Genomic DNA, 21239 nt, shown 5'->3' on the forward strand with positions numbered 1-21239 from the left:
CCTAACACTACCTATAGAAACCAAGAGATATTAGTTTAATTTCAAAATAATGATCAGGACTTTCAGAGGTATCCATCCATTTTCTACCGCTTGGGGTAGAAAATGGGGGTCCAGGGGTTGCATTCGGGTACACCCTGGACAAGTCACCATCTCATCGCAGGGCCAACACAGATAGACAGACAACATTCACACTCACATTCACACACTAGGGCCAATTTAGTGTTGCCAATCAACCTATCCCCAGGTGCATGTCTTTGGAGGTGGGAGGAAGCCGGAGTACCCGGAGGGAACCCACGCAGTCACAGGGAGAACATGCAAACTCCACACGGAAAGATCCCGAGCCCAGCATCTTTGTATTGTGAGGCACATGCACTAACCCCTGTTCCACCGTGCTGCTTCAGAGGTATTATTAACCCAAATTTGTGATACTAGCTTTTGTACTGGATGTCATTGTGATGTGCATCATTGCCTAATGTAGTAAGCTTAATGTATACATAAATAACTGTAAACATGACACCTGTTTTTGATAACTCCTGTCTGCATATCTGCAGGCAATAGAAAAACAATCAAGTTAGTAAACACATTAAATAACATTGGCCCTGCGATGAGGTGACGACTTGTCCAGGGTGTACCCCACCTTCCGCCTGAGTGCAACTGGGTTAGGCTCCAGCTTATCCCGAGAGGGATAAGCGGTAGAAAATGGAAGGATAGTATCATGTCAACAGATGAAAATGATCCTATTCAATGCTAAACTCTTCCAAGCCATGCTAGAAAATAGCAACTATCGTATTTTTCGGATTATAAGTCGCAGTTTTTTTCATAGTTTGGCCGGGGGTGCGACTTATACTCAGGAGCGACTTATGTGTGAAATTATTAACACATTACCGTAAAATATCAAATAATATTATTTAGCACATTAATGTAAGAGACTAGACGTAAAAGATTTCATGGGATTTAGCGATTAGGAGTGACAGATTGTTTGGTAAACGTATAGCATGTTCTATATGTTATAGTTATTTGAATGACTCTTACCATAATATGTTACGTTAACATACCAGGCACGTTCTCAGTTGGTTATTTATGCCTCATATAACGTACACTTATTCAGCCTGTTGTTCACTATTCTTTATTTATTTTAAATTGCCTTTCAAATGTCTATTCTTGGTGTTGGCTTTTATCAAATAAATTCCCCCAAAAAGTGCGACTTTTATATGTTTTTTGCCTTCTTTATTATGCATTTTCGTCCGGTGCGACTTATAGTCCGAAAAATACAATAACCTTTCTAAATGCGACAAAAAAACCCAGAGCCGAATAAAAGTTGGTAATAAATATAGACATCTTTAATTTCATTAGTTCCACAATGCCAAAAGTTATAAATAGCACATAAAGTCCAATCATAACAAGTCCAAACCTCTAACGAGATCTTTTTAACACTTTTAATAGCAAACACGTCGCCTTAAATGGTATGTGGTTCAAAAAAAAAAAAAAAAAAAGTTTTAAAAGACAGAAGCGGTAATAACGCTGCTATGTTGACAACATGCGGATTAGTGTCAAAATCGTGTCACAAAAGTTCTAAAAGGTAACCAACCATTGATGGTCACATTGGTTGCATTTAATTTGGCAAAACCGTTCCCCAAAAGTATGACCCTAACCTTTACAAAAATTATAACAAGCCGCATCCAAGCATCAATTGACCTACTGTGCTAAAAACAAAGAAAGAAAGAAAGAAACAGTATAAGAACATTAAACAGATATTTGGAGGACTCGTGCATAGACTGTTTAGTTTTTTTTAAATGTGCAGGGGATGGGACGTCCCACTCTGGTCCAAATTATACAATATAAAGAAACATTGGACTTCCCTCATAGCAGCAGCAGAAGAAGCTGCTCCATGAAATAATGAAGCGAGTCTCCTGAGTCATTCGAACACTCTCTCTGCAAATAAAAAGAAGAGTTTTGAAAATATTGAAAGCCAGTCTAATAAGACTTGGAGTAAAACAGTTTGCCATGGCGATCAATTTCCTGCTGCCTGGTCATGTGCCAGCTTGATTGCGATCAGTGTTTAACAAATTCTTTGACAGCCATTCCAAACAAATCTAATACTTAAAGGCCACCTACCTGCGACTGTGCAGTGCAGTAACACACCCGCCTATGCTTTTACATCAACAACAAATACAAGTGTGCTTTTTGTAACTTCAAGTCCACGTCTCACTCCTGCAGGGTGATGTACAAAATTAAGGGACCGGGAATGAAAGTTGTCTAAACTAACAACAGGGGAAAAATTGTAGGGTTCGCTACCTCAAAGGCACATGTGGGAGGGCGCACAGCGAGCTGGAACGTGAGGTAGTCTGGGTAAAGGATGTCAAGAAGTGTCATTACCACCCAGCTGTTAGTTTTGGAGCGCAACACTTCCAAATCGCCGCTGCCCCATAGTGTTCAGTTTAACACACTGCACGTAAAGGATGTTGGGTGGTTTTGTTTGTGTGTGTGTGTGTGTGTGCGTGTGTGTGTGTGTGTGTGTGGGACTCAGCAGCAGCGCATGCGAGGAGGGGGCAACTCTGGAGGCACTTCAGGTTCGGGCTGCAGAGACAAAAGGCTGCCAGAGAGCTCCTTGTTGGGAACCTCCAGCGGCATCTGGAGGGTAGAATACAACACAACTTTTACTGTCATTGCTAAACTAGGGAAGTGTAGCAGCTTTTAGTTGCGCCGGTAAAAAAAAAACCCCACAGAGAAGCACACAAGAGAACAGTCAACAAAAGACAACCAATGCAGACTTCAGCCCTCTACTAAGTGTTGGGTGATACTAGTGCTGTTAATTTTTTACCGTGGAACCTCTAAAGTTGAGCAATTCAGAGTAAGACCACAATGTTTTGGGCAAAATATACAACTAATGTCGCACAAAAAGTGCAGTATTGCCACTGTCAGAAAGTGTTTTAGTCTTATCTTATTCTGACGCAGTTACCAGCTTCTGGACATGTGATAGAGTAGGTTACTCTGGATTCGGAATGCTGGTCTGATATCTTCTTAGGACAAGGACTCCGGTCAGAGAGTAGGGCACAGAGAGGCTTTCAGGCACTCTTTAATGATGAAGTTGAACAATTGTAGTATAGGTGTGTGTGTGGGGTGTGTGTGCGTGTTCTAAAGGGAACACATACAAATAATGATTAGGATACATTTATGCAATATAATATGCAATAATGCCCTGCGATGAGGTGGCGACTTGTCCAGGGTGTACCCCGCCTTCCGCCCGATTGTAGCTGAGATAGGCTCCAGCGCCCCCGCGACCCCAAAGGGAATAAGCGGTAGAAAATGGATGGATGGAATATGCAATAATGCAACAGGATATGTATAATATAATATACTCTACAATGTGTTATAAAAACAAATATACATGGACTATTAAAGCAGTCCATAAGAGATGAATGGAGAATAAGCACTGTTGATTTAGACAGTGATTTAAACGTGGTCTGTGTCGCCCTCTAGTGGTAGGATAGGGTAACTACTGTGTAACAATAAGTATGAACAGGGCGAAAGTTGAGCTGGCGAATTATATCGTCAAGCAGAAACATTGTTGCAAACCAACACTCGGTTAAGGCTACATCTAACACATTAGTGTATACTTACATTTTAGTCAGGAACGCACACAATGCTGTTTACACTATCAACCAAGAGCCCATATTACGCAGAAACGCTACAAACAGGAAATGACGTCTCAGACTAGATCGCCAAATTAAGAGCACAGGAAATCTAACATCTCAAAACTGCGTCAGAATAAGATAAGACTAAAACACTTTCTGACACACACACATAATTTAAGTGTGTTTAGTCCTCATCACATTTTTCTTGTTTGCATTACATAAAACATACAATTCATGATGACGATTTGAAATTTCATGATTATGAGGCATATTTGTCCTGAAGGTTTTGGTTATAGTCCAAATTGTACAACTTTAAGAGGCATTAGACTTGGCGACTGGCGCCCTCTGCTGGTTGCTGTCAAATAGCACGATCTACTGTTGCCTGCATCACACTGCATAAACTTGTTAATAAAAACATAACATTCATCAAATTCAACATCATTGACCTTTTTAGCAACACAAATCTAAGAATAATTAAGAGGATTTGTATTATTTTATGCCTATGTGTGTGTGTAGTCTGGTGCTGTGTGCTGTGCAACATGACACATACAGTAGCAAAAGTTAAGTTTAAGTTAAAGTACCAATGATTGTCTTACACACACTAGGTGTGGTGAAATTTGTCCTCTGCATTTGACCCATCACCCTTGTTCACCCCCTGGGAGGTGAGGGGAGCAGTGGGCAGCAGCAGTGCCGCGCCCGGGAATCATTTTTGGTGATTTAACCCCCAATTCCAACCCTTGATGCTGAGTGCCAAGCAGGGAGGTAATGGGTCCCATTTTTATAGTCTTTGGTACATTGAATATGCCTTTGAGTAGTAGTAGTAGTAAGGTACAATGAATATGCCTTTGAAGAATTATAAACAGTATAAAAAACTACATGAAATGAAAAATAGTAAGGAAAAGACAAAAGTACCCACCTTGCTGAGGATGTCATCCACCAGCTTGAGGAAGATCTCATTCACGTTGCAGTTATCCTTGGCGCTCGCCTCGCAGAAACGCATGCCACTTATTCGAGAGGAAAACTGGAATGCACACAGATAAAGTCTAATTCTAAAAAAAAACTTCAACAATTATAAAATCTCTTGGTGACGTTCTCCGCTGCTCCATATTAACATTGTTTTCCGTGCTAATAACACACTTTTGTTTAGTTTTAGGATGAATCTGCAGCATCTTCATTCAGATGTGTGAAAATGTAAAAACATAAAATCAAATTAGGGCTGCTATGCGACAAATCACCAAAAAATAGTGCATTAATGTAATGTAAACACAGATTAACCACATACATTTATTAGACTACACATGCTCCTTGACTTAAACAGCAGATTCCTGAAAGATAACTACCAAAATTCAAGTAAAACCTTTAAAAAATGTTTGCGTATGACATCCTGACAGTAAAATTGTATTTATGTTAAAATAGTGCAGTCTTTTTTTCAAAGTTGATATAAATCATGGAAGCAATTTACTCAAATTAATCGTGATTAAACACAATTTAAAAGATTGTTAATCTGATTAAAAATTGTTTGACAGCACAAAAAAAGAAACAATGAGCAATTTACTTCGCGATTTATCAAAATTAGAAAAGTGTGATAAGTCTGAAAAAAAAAATCGTTATGACAGCACAAAATACTATTTCAACTAGGGCTGCAACTAACGATTAATTTGATAATCGATTAATCTGTCGATTATTACTTCGATTAATCGATTAATAATCGGATAAAAGAGACAAACTACATTTCTATCCTTTCTAGTATTTTATTGAAGAAAAAAAAAAAAAAACATACTGGCTTCATGTTCTGGACATTGAGGATGCAGCATAAACCAATAATAACACAGAAATGTAACTCATCAGATCAGAACTGAATCAGATATTGTACACGTTTCTGTTGTGAATAATAAAGGATTAATTTTAGGCTGCCTCTGAATAATAGCATGAAATATTCCAGCACCTTGATAACGTTTAGTTATACTAAAGTGTCACTCAAATCTAAATATTTTTATATAGCTACATTGATCCATTATGAAACCAACATGAGATATTTCTGTCCGTTACGTTTATTTCGAAATTGACTGCGTTTTCTCCCACAAAACGGAGTCACATTATCAGCCCCGCGTTGCAACAAAGGCATAACGTTAACGTTACTCACAAAAAAGCTGAACTCATGAATGCCTGTTGCCACTATGGACTTAAAAATGTACGTACCGTGAGTTCCCTTCAGATGGCTCCAACATGTTTCCTTTTCAGGTGCTCCTGAAGCAATGTTGTACTTCCGTGCCATTTTGCAGGAAACGGTCTTCTTTGAAGTCTTTAAAGTAAAGTGTTCCCACACTTTTGACGACTTAGGTCTTACACTTTTCTCCATTGAAGCAATAACCTCAAGATGTTTTTCCGCTAAAATATTTGTACTGTTTTCCTGCGCCATTTTTCAAATGTTTCCAGCAAAGGAGACGGCGTTGTCACGTGAGCTGCACATGACACATCATTGGCTAGCTTACCTCCACCTCATGAGACGTAGCCTCAGCGCCGCCCTGGCGCTGTTTTGTAGTTTTTGTACTTACTTTGATTATTGTTTCTCAGCTGTTTGTAAATGTTGCAGTTTACAAATAAAGGTTTATTTAAAAAAATAATAATAATAAAAAAATATTAAATAAAAAAAAAAAAGCTTCCGCGCATGCGCATAGCATAGTTCCAACGAATCGATGACTAAATTAATCGCCAACTATTTTTATAATCGATTTAATCGATTAGTTGTTGCAGCCCTAATTTCAACTATAGGTAATTTACTATTTACTTTAATCTGATTAAAAATATTTGTTTGACAGCACTAAAACAAATAGAAACTGTGGATAATTTACTAAAAATGACGATAACAAAAAAAATTTATAAATCAGATTTAAAAATGAATTACTTGATATCACCAAAAACAATATGGGTAATTTGCGCCGAATAATCACAATAATCAAAATTAAAAAGTGTGTTTAAACTGATTTTAAAAAATGTATAGTTTTGACAGAACAAAATAAATAGGAACTACAAGCGGACTCACCCTCTCTCCTAGTTGTCTGGAGATGACACGATCACTCTCGCAGTCCAACTTGTTCCCCACCAGGAGGAGCTCTGCCTCCTCAGATGCATACTGATATTAAAAAAAAAGGAAAAGGATACATTACCTACCACACTTCCAACTTGGAATACTAAAATAATGTAGTTAGTGAGGTAAACAAAATAAGTGTGTGTGTTCACCTTGTCGATCATCTTCATCCACTTAGGGAGGTCTTCAAAAGTCTCCTGCTTTGTGATGTCATACACCAGCACGATTCCTTTGGCGCCGCGGTAGTAGGCTGACGTAATGCTGTTGAAGCGTTCCTGGCCCGCCGTGTCCCTGTCACATGAAGAAAGACATATTATTTGTATATACAAATGTACTCCTAACAGCAGAAAACAGTAATGAAGCACTAAGTAAACATTAGGATTAGAGATGTCCGATAATATCGGCAGGCTATTATCGGCCGATAAATGCTTTAAAATGTAAAATCGGAAATTATCGGTATAGTTTTTTTTATTATCGGTATCTTTTTTTCTTTTGTTTTTTTTAATTAAATCAACATAAAAAACACAAGATACACTCACTCATTCACACTCATTCACACAAAATGGCTGTTTATTTCTGTTATTAATATTCTGGTTCCTACATTATATATCAATATATATCAATATAGTCTGCAAGGGATGCAGTCCGTAAGCACACATGATTGTGCGTGCTGCTGGTCCACTAATAGTACTAACCTTTCACAGTTAATTTTACTCATTTTCATTCATTACTAGTTTCTATGTAACTGCTTTACTTTCTTTTATTATTCAAGAAAATGTTTTTAATTTATTTATGTGATTTTATTTAATAATTTTTTTTAAAAAGGACCTTATCTTCACCATACCTGGTTGTCCAAATTAGGCATAATAATGTGTTAATTCCACGACTGTATATATCGGTATCGGTTGATATCGGTATCGGTAATTAAGAGTTGGACAATATCGAAATATCGGATATCGGCAAAAAAAAACATTATTGGACATCCCTAATTAGGATACACATTTAGTTTTAAAGGGGAACTGGACTTTTTTTGGGGAATTTTGCCTATCATTCACAATAATTATGTTGGAAAAGAACACATGTTATTCTTTTCTTATGTATTCTAAATTGTAAATATATGCGATCAAAAGTCTGCTTTCAATTGAGCCTATGGGAGTCGCTCTATCCTGCCAACAAAGCCTTTTAAAACATCCAAACACCTCCATTAAAGTTTTATATACATGCTGTAAGTATATATGTAATGTAGTAACAGGCACATTTATAATCCATCCATCCATTTTCTACTGATAGTCCCCCTCAGTGTTGCGGGGGGTGCTGGAGCCTATCCCAGCGGCATAACAGTTAATATTTACGCATTTTGATCATTTTAAGCATACGCGGCGCATTCCTTTAAAAAACGTTTTCTTTTTCCCCCACAACGTCATTGATTAACACTCACTGCAGACTTCATGAGAGTCAACAAACAAAACATCTCTTACTGTGCAATGTCTGCTGTCATTAGGATGCCCAAGCCAACGAGGCGTCTTTTCATGTCGTTCTCGTCATTTCCGAGTCTAAATTGGCTGTCAAAGTGTACCAGTATGTCGGATTACATCCTCATCCTTCTACTATCCAGGTGAGAGGCATGATTTATGATCTACAATAAACTTCCACGAGCACGGAAGCGAGGAAACAGGTTACCGCTCGATGATGTAAATATAGGCACACAAACTCGTGATCACGGCGCCGCTATAAATAGTTTGTCTGTGTTAGCGCTTATAATAACAATATCACTAACACTTGGTTAATATTCAAGTCAGGAAATGTAAATGGAGTATTTTTGGCGCTTTTTGGATGTTTTTTTATTTGGTTTTATGGGCGGAATAGAGGACTTCCCATTGACTCCGCCGTGAGCTGACTTTTATTTACAAGTTAGAATGCATTCTAAAAAAATACATCTGTCATTATGTCTTCCATAATGATTGTGAACAATAGGTAAAATTCCTAAATAAGTACACTTCCCCTTTAAGTTCGCGCGGACATTCATTCCATCTTGCTGTAAGAGAGCAAATGTAAGGCCAGGTCACATTAGATATTTGCCTACTTATTGTTTTGGCTCTGTTTTTTTTTCAAACTCAAATTAGGATAACACTGACAACAATAAAATAGAAAATCATAATGAAGTTATAGAATTAATAAAGCCATTTGTTTTAAAAGATAGCTGGAATATTATAATAATAAAGCCATTTTAAGGAAACATTTATTATATGATTAGAAAATACTACCAAGATTACAGAACCAAAAATAAGTTAATAAATTCAGTTATGAACAATACGGATAATAAAATATAAATTCTACTTGAAATAACTTATATTTCTAACCAGTCAAAATTCAGCATTTGCAGACATCAAATTGTATTATTCTATTATTTGTGCAACCTATAAAAACAGAAAAACATAACATGATGCTGTGTAATATGACTATTAGTTTCTTATGGGTAGAATTGTGACTTTACACTGATGTTATTATTAGGCTGCGAATCTTTGGGTGTCCCACGATTCGATTCAATATCGATTCTTGGGGTCACGATTCGATTCAACATCGATTTTTTTCCGATTCAACGCGATTTTCAATTCAAAAATGATATTTTCCCGATTCAAAACGATTCTCTATTCATTCAATACATAGGATTTCAGCAGGATCTACCCCAGTCTGCTGACATGCAAGCAAAGAAGTAGATTTTTGTAAAAAGCTTTTATACTTGTAACGAACAATGTTTTATCAACTGATTGCAATAATGTCAATTTGTTTTAACTATTAAATGAACCAAAAACATGACTTATTTTATCTTTGTGAAAATATTGGACACAGTGTGTTGTCAAGCTTATGAGATGCGATGCAAGTGTCAGCCACTGTGACACTATTGTTCTTTCTTTTTTTTTTTTTTAAATAAATGTCTAATGATAATGTCAATGAGGGATTTTTAATCACTGCTATGTTGAAATTGTAACTAATACTGATACTGTTGTTGATAATATTCATTTTTGTTTCACTACTTTTGGTTTGTTCTGAGTCGTGTTTGTGTCTACTCAATTGCTCTGTTTATTGCAGTTCTGAGTGTTGCTGGGTTGGGTTTGGTTTTGGAATTGGATTGCATTGTTATGGTATTGCTGTGTATTGCTTTGTTGGATTGATTAACTTCACCCCGTTTCGGGTGAAGGTAATGTAACCTTTGCAAACCAGACTTTCAAATCAAGGATGGCAAGGCACGCAGTTGGTGAGAGTTTACAAACATTTATTGAAATCCCAAAAAGTGTCAAAAGGTGAACAACGACAGAAAAAACAAAGCACCCACAATCTGTAATGGTAATAAATAGAGGCAATATTAGTATTGTATATTATATATAGTACATTTATATTCTAAATACATTTCGAAGTTGCATGCGTTAAATAGGCCTATATAATTCATCAAAATAAGCATATTAAAAATAATCAAAAGTTAAATCATTCATTATATCAAAATACATGTACTCATAATCAAAGGTCAATAATCAAATATGTCAAAGTAAAGAATTAACTAATCAAAACAGATTTAGCAAAATCAATTAGCATTCAACAAAACTCATTTAACCGGTTACAACACAACATAATCTCATCATCAAAATAATCACCTCAGTTGATGTTTGATGCATGGAGACCAAAACTCCTGCTCAGGACAGAGATCCTCCTCTGGCAGTGACCGACAGCAGACTGTCAGAAAAACAGCATTTTCCAACTTAAATAGCCCTTAGCCCCGCCCACTAGCTGGGACCAATTTGACAGGGGGAATTAAGAAAACAGTTATTTTGTAAATTACACCATAAATAACCATCACATGTCTAAAAAGTATTCATATAGTACTTTTGCATGTGTAGAGCAGTCATTTTTGTACATAGTATATTCAGGCTTAGACAACACAACTTTTAAATGTCCAGTGTCCTTCTGTAACACCCAGCATTTGAAGATCATGGTTCGACCCAAATTTGGCCTAATTAGTGAATGCAGGTGTTGTCACCTATATAAAGCCCTCAACCCCACCCTGACTCTTTTGGTCAATAGTTCAGAGCCATGGTGAGTGACAGGTAACAATTTGTTTGTTGAGCACGTGCTTTTGTGTGTTAGCGGGCCTTGCTCGCAGGGTGTAGTGATGCGTCTAGTGCAGCATGCTAGAGAGACGTTGCATGTAGGGATGCATGTGACGCATAGCTTCTGCCGCTGACCGACCCAGCTGGGTAAAGGAAGCCGAGTGCGTAAGCCTTCCGAGGTCAGTACATAGCCTCTCCTTCACCAAGACCCCTCACCTTGCCTCCACGTGGCAGCACACGGTAACTGGAGTCTCGCGACTTCAGGCTAAAAGGTAGGGGATCGACCCGCTGCCTTGCGGGTAAGTCCAGGAAGACAAAGGCTAGGGGAGCACACCCTGAGAGAAAAGCACCGTGATGGAGGCACACGTAGGCGGGCCACGACAGACTGAGGGTTCCGGAGGCCTCCTGCAGCTATGAAGAGGTGCTGGTTGTCCTGGGTTTCCCCCTTGCCACTAGGCTCCATCTCTTTGTGGCGAAGATAGTGCGGCTGGGAACTGTGCACCCCCAGAGGCACTTAAAACGTATCATCGCACAGGTCTCTGCTTCTGACCTTGGTGGATCCAGAACAGCAATTGGATTCTGAAGCACAAAGTCTGACGGCGTCAGGATGTCTGATAACGGGGGCAGGTTAGAATGAACTGGGAGCTTCTAGTTAGATCCCTGCACGTCAGCGATACAGGGCTATAATGGTCGCTATCAGCTGGGAATTGAGTGGCAGCTGATTTCGGCAGACCCCTGTATGACTGAGCAGCCCTATTTAGGAGCCACACTGCTCACCCCAAAGATGGGGGAAGGCCTAGAAAAGGTGGCCTAAACATTGCCCACTCTTCACACCCCGGGTAGGATACCGCACCTACCGGGACATTCCACTACCGCGGTCGAAAAACAAAAAATAAACAAGTTCCCCTGAAATTGGCTACATGGAATATTAGAACCCTCTTGGACAACAACCCTGACAGGCCGCAAAGAAGAACTGCGCTTGTTGCTGCTGAGCTCAGACGTTATGGAATTGACATCGCCGCCTTGAGTGAGACCAGACTTCTGGATGAGGGATCCCTAAAGGAAGAAGGCCAGGGTTATACCTTTTTCTGGAAGGGTTACCCTACAGAAGGTCCGCATCACCATGGTGTTGGTTTGGCAATAAAAAACAGCCTGCTACCCAGTTTCACTGAAACACCTACCGGCATAAGTGAAAGACTCATGTCTGTCCGTATTCCCCTTGCAAAACACAGCTACGCAACTCTTCTCAGTGCCTATGCGCCAACTTTACCATCCGAGAATGAGGCAAAGGACCGTTTCTACCAGGAACTAGATGAGGCCCTACAGCGCATCCCCAGCAGTGACAAAATCTTCCTGCTTGGTGATTTTAATGCCAGGGTGGGGAAAAACCACCTCATATGGAAAGGAGTGATTGGGAAGCATGGTATCGGGAAGGTCAACAGCAATGGCATGAGGCTACTCAGTCTCTGTGCTGAGCATGACCTGACAATCACCAACACAATCTTCCAACAGAAAAATAAACACAAGGCTTCCTGGATGCACCCACGATCCAAGCAATGGCATCTGCTGGATTACGTCATCGTGAGACGCAAGGACACCAAGGACGTGCACATCACCCGTGCAATGAGAGGTGCTGACTGCTGGACTGACCACCGCATGATTATCTCCAAGTTGCGAGCGTCAGTACGTCCCCCTGTTCGTCTCCGAAAAACTGGAAAGAAGCGGTTGGACTCTGCCCGGCTTGAAGCAGACGAGGCCCGGAACAGCCTTCGATCCTCCATTGCAGGGAAGCTGCAGGAAATCGACCCCTTCCTGAGCCCTGAAGGCAGTGTTGATGACTACTGGACCTGCCTTAGCTCAAAGCTCTATGAGGCTGCAGCCGAGTCTATTGGCTACCGCCGTAGGAAGCATCAGGACTGGTTCGACGAAAACTCAGAATCCATCAGAACCATACTGGACACCATGCACAAGGCCCGTAACGCATCCCTGAACAACCCTACATCTGTCAGGCTAAAGCAGCACTGGAGAACATCAAGGAAGGAGGTACAGTCTGTCCTACGAAAACTGAAAAATGACTGGTGGACTGACAAGGCTCAAGAAATCGAACATTTTGCAGTGAAGAACGACATGCACAACTTCTATAATGCTGTGAAAACCATCCATGGCCCCAGAAACTCCTCTCTTTCACCTGTGAAGTCGGCTGATGGCTCAACCCTCATAAAGGACCAGAAACAAGTTGTGGATAGATGGGCGGAACACTTCCAGACACTTTTAAACCAACCTGCCACCCCTGATCTGGCAGTGCTGGATGAGCTGCCCAGCTACCCAACTATTGAAGAACTGGATCTTCCACCAACCTTCTCTGAAGTCCTGGCTGCAATTAGGTCACTTAAGAACAACAAGACACCTGGCCCGGATGGCATCCCTGCAGAGATCCTTAAACAGGGAGGCTATCTCTGTACCAGAGCAATTTTCCACTATATTGCTGATATATGGAAACGCGGAGCAGTCCCCCAACAATGGCGGGATGCAAATGTTGTAACCATATATAAAGGGAAGGGTGAGAAGTCTGTCTGTGGCAATAGTAGAGGAATATCCCTCCTGTCTGCTGCTGGCAAGGTTCTTGCCAAAGTGATGCTGTCAAGACTCGTACAGAGCATAACAGAACACCTGTTGCCTGAGTCTCAATGTGGCTTCAGGAAAAATCGCAGCACTGTGGACATGATTTTCACAACACGCCAGCTACAAGAGAAGTGTCGGGAGCAACATCAAGATCTATACATGGCGTTTGTGGACCTATCAAAGGCCTTTGATACGGTCAACAGAGACTTGCTCTGGACGGTCCTTCTCAGGGTTGGTTGCCCGCGGAAGTTTGTAAACATCTTGCAAAGTTTCCACGAGGGGATGATGGCTCAGGTGACAACAGGAGGACATGAGTCTAGGCCTTTCAAGGTATCCACAGGTGTCAGACAGGGTTGTGTACTTGCACCTGTACTATTCAACATCTTCCTCATGAGTGTCACCTGGCTACTGCACAAAGAAGTTGAGGGAAGCAGTGGTGTGCTGGTGGATTACAGGTTGGATGGAAGCTTATTTAACATCAGAAGGCTGCAGGCGGCTACCAAGGTCAAAACTGTGAACATTTTGGAATTACAGTATGCTGATGATTGTGCCTTTGTGGCACATACATCAGAGGCTCTGCAGGCGACGCTAACAGCTGCTGTGAAGGCCTATAGCAGACTGGGTCTCACTGTGAACACTGTAAAGACGGAGGTACTGTGCCAGTGGAACTCCCCTCCGCCAACTCGACCACCATCACCTGTCTTTAACATCGATGACAAGACCCTAGCAATAGTCCCAGACTTCAAATATCTTGGGAGCATCCTCTCCGAAAACTGCAGCATGGACAATGATGTTCAAAATCGAATAAGATCTGCCTCAGCCTCCTTTGGTAGACTGCGTAAGAGGGTGTATGTGAACAAAGACCTCAGCATACGTACTAAGGTGGCAGTCTACCAAGCCATCTGTGTCTGCACACTATTATATGGCTGTGAAGCTTGGACCCTGTATCGCCGCCACATCCAACAGCTGGAGAACTTTCACATCAAGTGTCTCCAGCGGATCCTTGGGCTGACATGGCGTGATCGTGTGCCACACACGGAAGTCCTGAGTAAAACTGGTACTAAGAGCATGGAGGCCACTTTTCTCCAGTACCAACTGCGATGGGCCGGCCACACCATCAGAATGCCAGTTGATAGACTTCCCCGACAACTGCTATATGGTCAACTTCATCATGGCCAGAGATCTGCAGGAGGCCAAAAGCGGAGGTATAAGGACCAACTGAAAAGAACTCTCAAGAGGTGTGGAATACAGCACACACAGCTGGAAAGCTCTGCCTCAGATCGCCCTCTCTGGAGGCAACTCTGCCATGCAGGCCTTCAACATTTTGAAGAGGAGAGAAGCGCAGCGAGGGAAGGGAAACGCCAGAGGAGGAAGATGGGCCCTGCAGCCAACACCACAACAAACACTAACTTCATATGCCCCCATTGCAATAGACCATGTGGCTCTCGTATTGGACTTTTTAGTCACCTCAAAACTCACCAATAGAAGAAGTGGAAGTCATCATCGGATACGATGGACTACCATAAGCAAGTAAGTATTGCTTTGTTGGATTGATTAATTTAAAAAAAATACAAATAAAATAAAATAAAATGAAAAAATAAATACAAATTTTTAAAAAAAATATCGATTTTTTAAAAATGAGAATTGATTCTGAATCGCACAACGCGAGAATCGCGATTCGAATTCGAATCGATTTTTTCCCACACTCCTAGGTATTATTGCATTTTTTTCTGTAAATCAGTGTTGTTTCTTTTCAATGCAATCTTAATAAGTGAGGCTAGTGTGTTAAAAGAGAGGGTTCATTAATGTCCCTCTGCGTATACAAAAATGCATTCATTATTGATGACACATATTAGATATATTGCGTGGATTTGCATTGTCAAATATTACACAAAGCAAAGCTGTTTTGTTCAGTTTTGCATATCTTGACTAACATTTGATTGCTTTTAGCATATTTAATGTACAAATTGTATCAAAATGGCCCGTCGCGTCTTGCAAATTTTCTGTAGCCTGTGCGATACTCGCCGGGAAAAATTTGGAGGACCTTGAAATAAGCCTTTCTAGCATTCTCTACACAGGACTGAGAATTTAGAATAGGTATTTAACAAATCTATTGAAGCTTGATTAAAGTAACATATGGACGCACTGCAGTGTGAACTTGTTAGTGCTCTTGACGCACGACCAGGTCCGACCTAGCTGCGTGACGAGTGCTTCGATGTTACTGTACCTGCGTCCTGACTCTCCGGCGCCCCCGTGAGTCACATTGAGGAGACAGAAGTAATGATGAGGTGAGGGTGCGGCGGTGTTGGAACTTGACGTGTGCTCTTCATCATGACAAACACAGCCAACACAGAAGGTGGGAGGGTGCACATGAAGGTGAGGTGGAGAGCGGTGTTAGTCGACAGGGAAAGATGTGTTAATAGCAGCCATCACTGCCGTACCTGACAGCAATGCAAGGATGGGAGCGGCGTGACGTGGCACACAGAAGAGGGATGCAATGGAAAGAATCTAAAAGATTTGCGTCCAGTTATCTCACCATATCTGCAGACGGATCTTCTTCCCTCTCAGCTCCACTGTCTTGATTTTGAAATCAACTCCTGTGAGGGAAGCACACAAAAAAAGCAAGATTTGGGTTAAAAACTGCAAAAAATTCAACATTAATGTCCACATTTTCTTCGCGTTCCCTCAAAAGCTTTGCAGACTTGGAATTTTAAACCATTTTAATATTCCTCAGTGTGCTGCGGATTGTTTAATTTGATGACTTGTGTGTCACGGGACTGCAGGGACAGAAATGGAGCTGCCCCGTCATGGCAGCTGCCTGCATGTTGGGGAGACTATTTTGGGATTGAACACTGCATGGCGGACTGCTGAACTGTTTGTGCTCAAAACAACAAAGCGCAGCAGCTAAGAGTGACAACCTAAATACATGCAAAACATGCTGGGGATTAAATGTCACCTTACATAAGTGCTACCTTTGTGTATGGAAATGTCAGCAAGAACAACACAATAGAGTATTAATTCAGATATACAACATAATTAAAAGGTTGCTGCACAATTGTAACCAAATTACACAACAACCACACTGACACAGACTATTATATGAACAGAGAATAATTTTGCCACACCTAGTGTGTGTGTAACAATCATGGGTACTTTAACTTTAAAATACACTGATACAATTATATTAAGTACAATATGGTTCATGACACTGATACAGACTATTACCGTATTTTTCGGAGTATAAGTCGCACCGGCCGAAAATGCATAATAATGAAGGAAAAAAACATATAAGTCGCACTGTCAATAAGTCGCATTTTTGGGGGAAATGTATTTGATAAAACCCAACACCAAGAATAGACATTTGAAAGACAATTTAAAATAAATAAAGAATAGTGAACAACAGGCTGAATAAGTGTACGTTATATGACGCATAAATAACCAACTGAGAACGTGCCTGGTATGTTCACGTAACATATTATGGTAAGAGTCATTCAAATAACTATAACATATAGAACATGCTATACGTTTACCAAACAATCTGTCACTCCTAATCGCTAAATCCCATGAAATCTTATACGTCTAGTCTCTTACGTGAATGAGCTAAATAATATTATTTGATATTTTACGGTAATGTGTTAGTAATTTCACACATAAGTCGCTCCTGAGTATAAGTCGCGGCTAAACTATGAAAAAAACTGCGACTTATAGTCCGAAAAATACGGTACATGAAGTAATGTCATTTGTTTTAGTAAAGCCGATGTTAAAATTAGCTGAGACGTAATGCAAATTCCATTCCATTCCATCTCTATCCTCCTTCAAAACCGCACTAAAAGAACACCTATAGGCAACTTCAACCCTAAACTTTACACCCTCCCCCTTCCCTCCTCCCCGGATTGTAAATAATCAAATGTAGATACTTGTTCTTATGCTTTCTGATCTCTCTACGTCCACTACTTGCTGTACATATCCTACCAAGTCAGACCTACATTGTTTCAATGTCCATTTCTCTGATGTTGCAATTGCTGATGACTGAAGTGCTGATATCAACCAAACCTAACCCCCCCCCCCACATCCCGGATTGTAAATAATTCAATGTATTTACTCTGATGATTAACTTGTGTGATGACTGTATTATGATGATAGTATATATCATTTCATTTTTATTTATCTCCTTCATTGATGTGCATCTTTGATCGATAGACAATTATACCTCAATTATTCGGTTATACATTTACACACCAATGCCTGAGAAGGAGCAGGATGAAGAAAAATCGTATATTTTCCCGCCCCCTTCAACATAATACGTAGTCTTACTTAATGGATATCATATAAACCAACAATTACATCCAAATATAATGAAAACAAACAAAAAAACACAAGTGCAAAACTTAATGAAGTACAAACCGAACAAAAAAACAAAACAAAAAAAAGTAACATACACTTCACGGGATGATACAAAACCAGGCTAAAAATAAGTAAACTAATAAATATAAAGCAAAATGTAAACACTTATGGCTGTGTCGGAGGCAGATATTTACATATATCCGTATTTAAGTGTTACTTCTTTAATTTCATAATCATATTACAAAACAGCTAGTGTTTTTCTTCCAATTGTGGTCTTTTGGTTGTCTGCAAATACTGTGTGCTAACCTTGAATATGGAATGTAAGAAAGAGAGTTACTCCTTCTTCTTATCTATTCTTAAGTCCAGGTGCGGAGGACAATGGCCATGTGTTTGGGCTGGAGGGACAAGACTGCGAGGGTGGGAGAGAGAGAGAGACTTTATAGAATAGGAGGTTTCCATTTTGTAGGGCAGACCATCTTAGCTGCGCGATTGAATGTTCTATGCTGGACTGGTCTCATGATATTTACAAAGCTTTGCAAATATATTACAAAATACCTACCCTGTCTTTGGTGGTTCTTTTACTCAGCTTTAAGTGTCGTAAAGAGCTTGGGAGCGACGACCATAAACTTGAATTCCCTGGGAGGAACAACTGGTCCAAATGCAACACTGTCCATATGATCTTATTGTTCTGTCTTTATATATGTTTTTCAATTGGAATATATTTTTACAATCTTTTATCTCATTGTAAAGAGAATTCCATAGTTTAACCCCCACCACTGATATACACATTTGTTTTAAAGTTGTCCTTGAATACTGATGTTGGAAATGACCTTTTCTTCTATGCTCTTCATTCTCAGAAGTGATGACAAACATTTTTTTGTAAATTTGCTGGTAATGTTTCACTTTTAGCCTTAAACATGACACACAAAGTCTGTAACTTTACTAGCTCCTGTAATTTCAATAAACCCGAATTAATAAATAATATGTTAGTGTGTTCTAATCTGTAACATGAATCAATTTAAGTCAGGGGTGCTCATTACGTCGATCGCGAGCTACCAGTCGATCTCGGAGGGTGTGTCAGTCGATCACCAGCCAGGCATTAAAAAAATAGTCCTAAAAATGAGCGATCATAAATCTTCAATATGACGTCACTTTCGTCACTTGATTGACATTCACGGAACCCGAGGGTCTTCTGAGATGACACTGGCTGCTGCCAGCTCATTAAAATTACCGACTGGAAGGCGAGAAACACTTTATTTCAACAGACTCTGGCGCCGTACCTGTCGTCAAAACTCCAAAGACCGACTGCACAGTTGCACAATAAAAGCTCTGCTTCATCCTGCCTGCGCTACCAAAATAAGAGTATCAGAAAGCTGGCGTGCACAAGCTAGCAAGCTACAGAGTTTGCCGACAATGTATTTCTTGTAAAGTGTATACAAAGGAGTACGGAAGCTGGACAAATAAGATGCCAAAAACCAACCACTTTCATGTGGTATTGGACAGAAAGGAGGACTTTTTTCTCCTCCATTCGAAAATGCGGACGTTTTTAGCACTACTGTCTGATTCTAATCAATGCAAAAGTAATCAGAATCAGGTAATACACCAACTTATATTCTTGTCTTCATGAAAGAAAGGAATCTATATGTGTTAAACATGCCTGTATTATCTTTAAACACCTTAACTTGTTAACAATATTAACTATATGTGTTAAACATGCTTGCATTATCTTTAAACACCTTTAACTTATTAACAATATTAACTATATGTGTTAAACATGCTTGTATTATCATTAAACAGCTTTAACTTGTTAACAATATTAACTATATGTGTTAAACATACTTGTATTATCTTTAAACACCTTTAACTTATTAATAATATTAACTATATGTATTAAACATGCTTGTATTATCATTAAACACCTTTAACTTGTTAACAATATTAACTATATGTATTAAACATGCTTGTTTATCTTTAAACACCTTTAACTTGTTAACAATATTAACTATATGTATTAAACATACTTGTATTATCATTAAACACCTTTAATTTATTAACAATATTAACTATATGTATTAAACATTCTTGTATTATCATTAAACACCTTTAATTTATTAACAATATTAACTATGTGTTAAACATGATTGCATTATCATTAAACACCTTTAATTTATTAACAATATTAACTATATGTGTTAAACATGCTTGCATTATTATTAAACACCTTTAATTTATTAACAATATTAACTATATGTGTTAAACATGATTGCATTATCATTAAACACCTTTAACTTATTAACAAAAACATATATTTCATAAATAAGCAAATATAAATTATATATATGAATGAGGTAGATCCCCACGACTTGATCAATTGAAAAGTAGCTCGCCTGCAGAAAAAGTGTGAGCACCCCTGATTTAAGTGGACCCCGATTTAAACAAGTTGGAAAACTTATTGGGGTGTTACCATTTAGTGGTCAATTGTACGGAATATGTACTGTACTGTCCAATCAACTAATACAAGTTTAAATCAATCAATAAACCAAACGTTTGAGTGTTTTATTAGTTATAATGTGTTTTTTTAATGTATAGTCCACCCAGCTAACTTGTTAGATAAAAGCTAACTTTACAGAGTTGACGCCCAAGCCCAAATAATAGACGGATTCTTGCCACTGAAGTCCGAGCCCACATAATAGACAAAGCCTTGCTACTGTAAAATTGCAAATTCGATTAAAAAAATGTGGATCTTTTTCCCCCTCACCCACGGTGGACTTGCAGGCCTCAGAGAACGTGTCGTCGGTGTAGCGCTCCATTAAGCTGGTTTTACCCACACCGCGGGAGCCGATAATGATGATTTGAAGCTTGAAGTCCGCGGGCCTGGGCGGTATCTTCCTGCGGCGCGACTGAGCTCCCACAGCAGGCGAGGAGTTCGCGGGGCTCCCGCCGCCGGCCCTCCGCTGAAAGTCATATCGCGGGTCCATTAGCGGCTCCGCATTTGTACTTTAACGTTAACACAAAAGACTAACTCAGCGTTAGCGCTTGAAACGTAAAGTTTCTTCACCCTCCTAAGAAGTTTAAGCAAGTTTGCTGCTCGTTTAGGATTGTTGTTGTCCGACCATTAGACGCCAACCCGCAGTGACGTCACTGGGTCAAATAAAACAACTTCCTGTTCCACCATATTGGAAAACGTATTTACGGTACGACGTAAGGGACAAACTAAGTTTGGGCGAGACCACAAAAGTGCAACGTAATGACGACGTTTTGACACTTTTTTTTAATAAGTAAAAACATTTTGAAAAGGAATTTTACCGTTGCAACCTCATTCTACTATTGGCTAAGGTTTATATTCATAAATGTACGTTTCTCAATACCCGAACTGTTTTTTGTCCCTTTAAAAAAATAATTAGAACTCTATGTTAAAACACTCTCTACCCCTAACAACCAAAAAGC

At 39.6% G+C, this 21239-nt stretch overlaps 1 protein-coding gene across 1 annotated transcript; it reads right to left on the bottom strand.

The window, feature by feature from the left end:
• Positions 1-1474: 1474 nt before the first annotated feature.
• rab12 (RAB12, member RAS oncogene family) lies at positions 1475-20948 on the bottom strand. Its single transcript, XM_061978964.2, has 6 exons — positions 20551-20948; positions 15985-16045; positions 6876-7014; positions 6679-6768; positions 4552-4656; positions 1475-2631 (listed from the first exon to the last, which is right to left on the bottom strand). The coding sequence occupies exons 1-6, from the start codon at positions 20768-20770 to the stop codon at positions 2524-2526; spliced, it is 723 nt and encodes a 240-aa protein (XP_061834948.1). The 5' UTR covers positions 20771-20948; the 3' UTR covers positions 1475-2523.
• Between the last annotated feature and the right edge of the window lie 291 nt (positions 20949-21239).

Source organism: Nerophis lumbriciformis, linkage group LG19 (assembly GCF_033978685.3).
Source record: "Nerophis lumbriciformis linkage group LG19, RoL_Nlum_v2.1, whole genome shotgun sequence".
Lineage (NCBI taxonomy): Eukaryota > Metazoa > Chordata > Actinopteri > Syngnathiformes > Syngnathidae > Nerophis > Nerophis lumbriciformis.

What these genes read in the sequence shown, in the direction of transcription:
- rab12 (XM_061978964.2), bottom strand. Translation starts at nt 20,770, where the DNA reads ATGGACCCGCGATATGACTTTCAGCGGAGGGCCGGCGGCGGGAGCCCC. An exon ending in CCAGACAACTAGGAGAGAGG is followed by an intron (nt 4,657 to 6,678) that starts GTGAGTCCGCTT and finishes TGTGCATTCCAG; the next exon opens with TTTTCCTCTCGAATAAGTGG. An exon ending in TGGATGACATCCTCAGCAAG is followed by an intron (nt 2,632 to 4,551) that starts GTGGGTACTTTT and finishes TCTACCCTCCAG; the next exon opens with ATGCCGCTGGAGGTTCCCAA.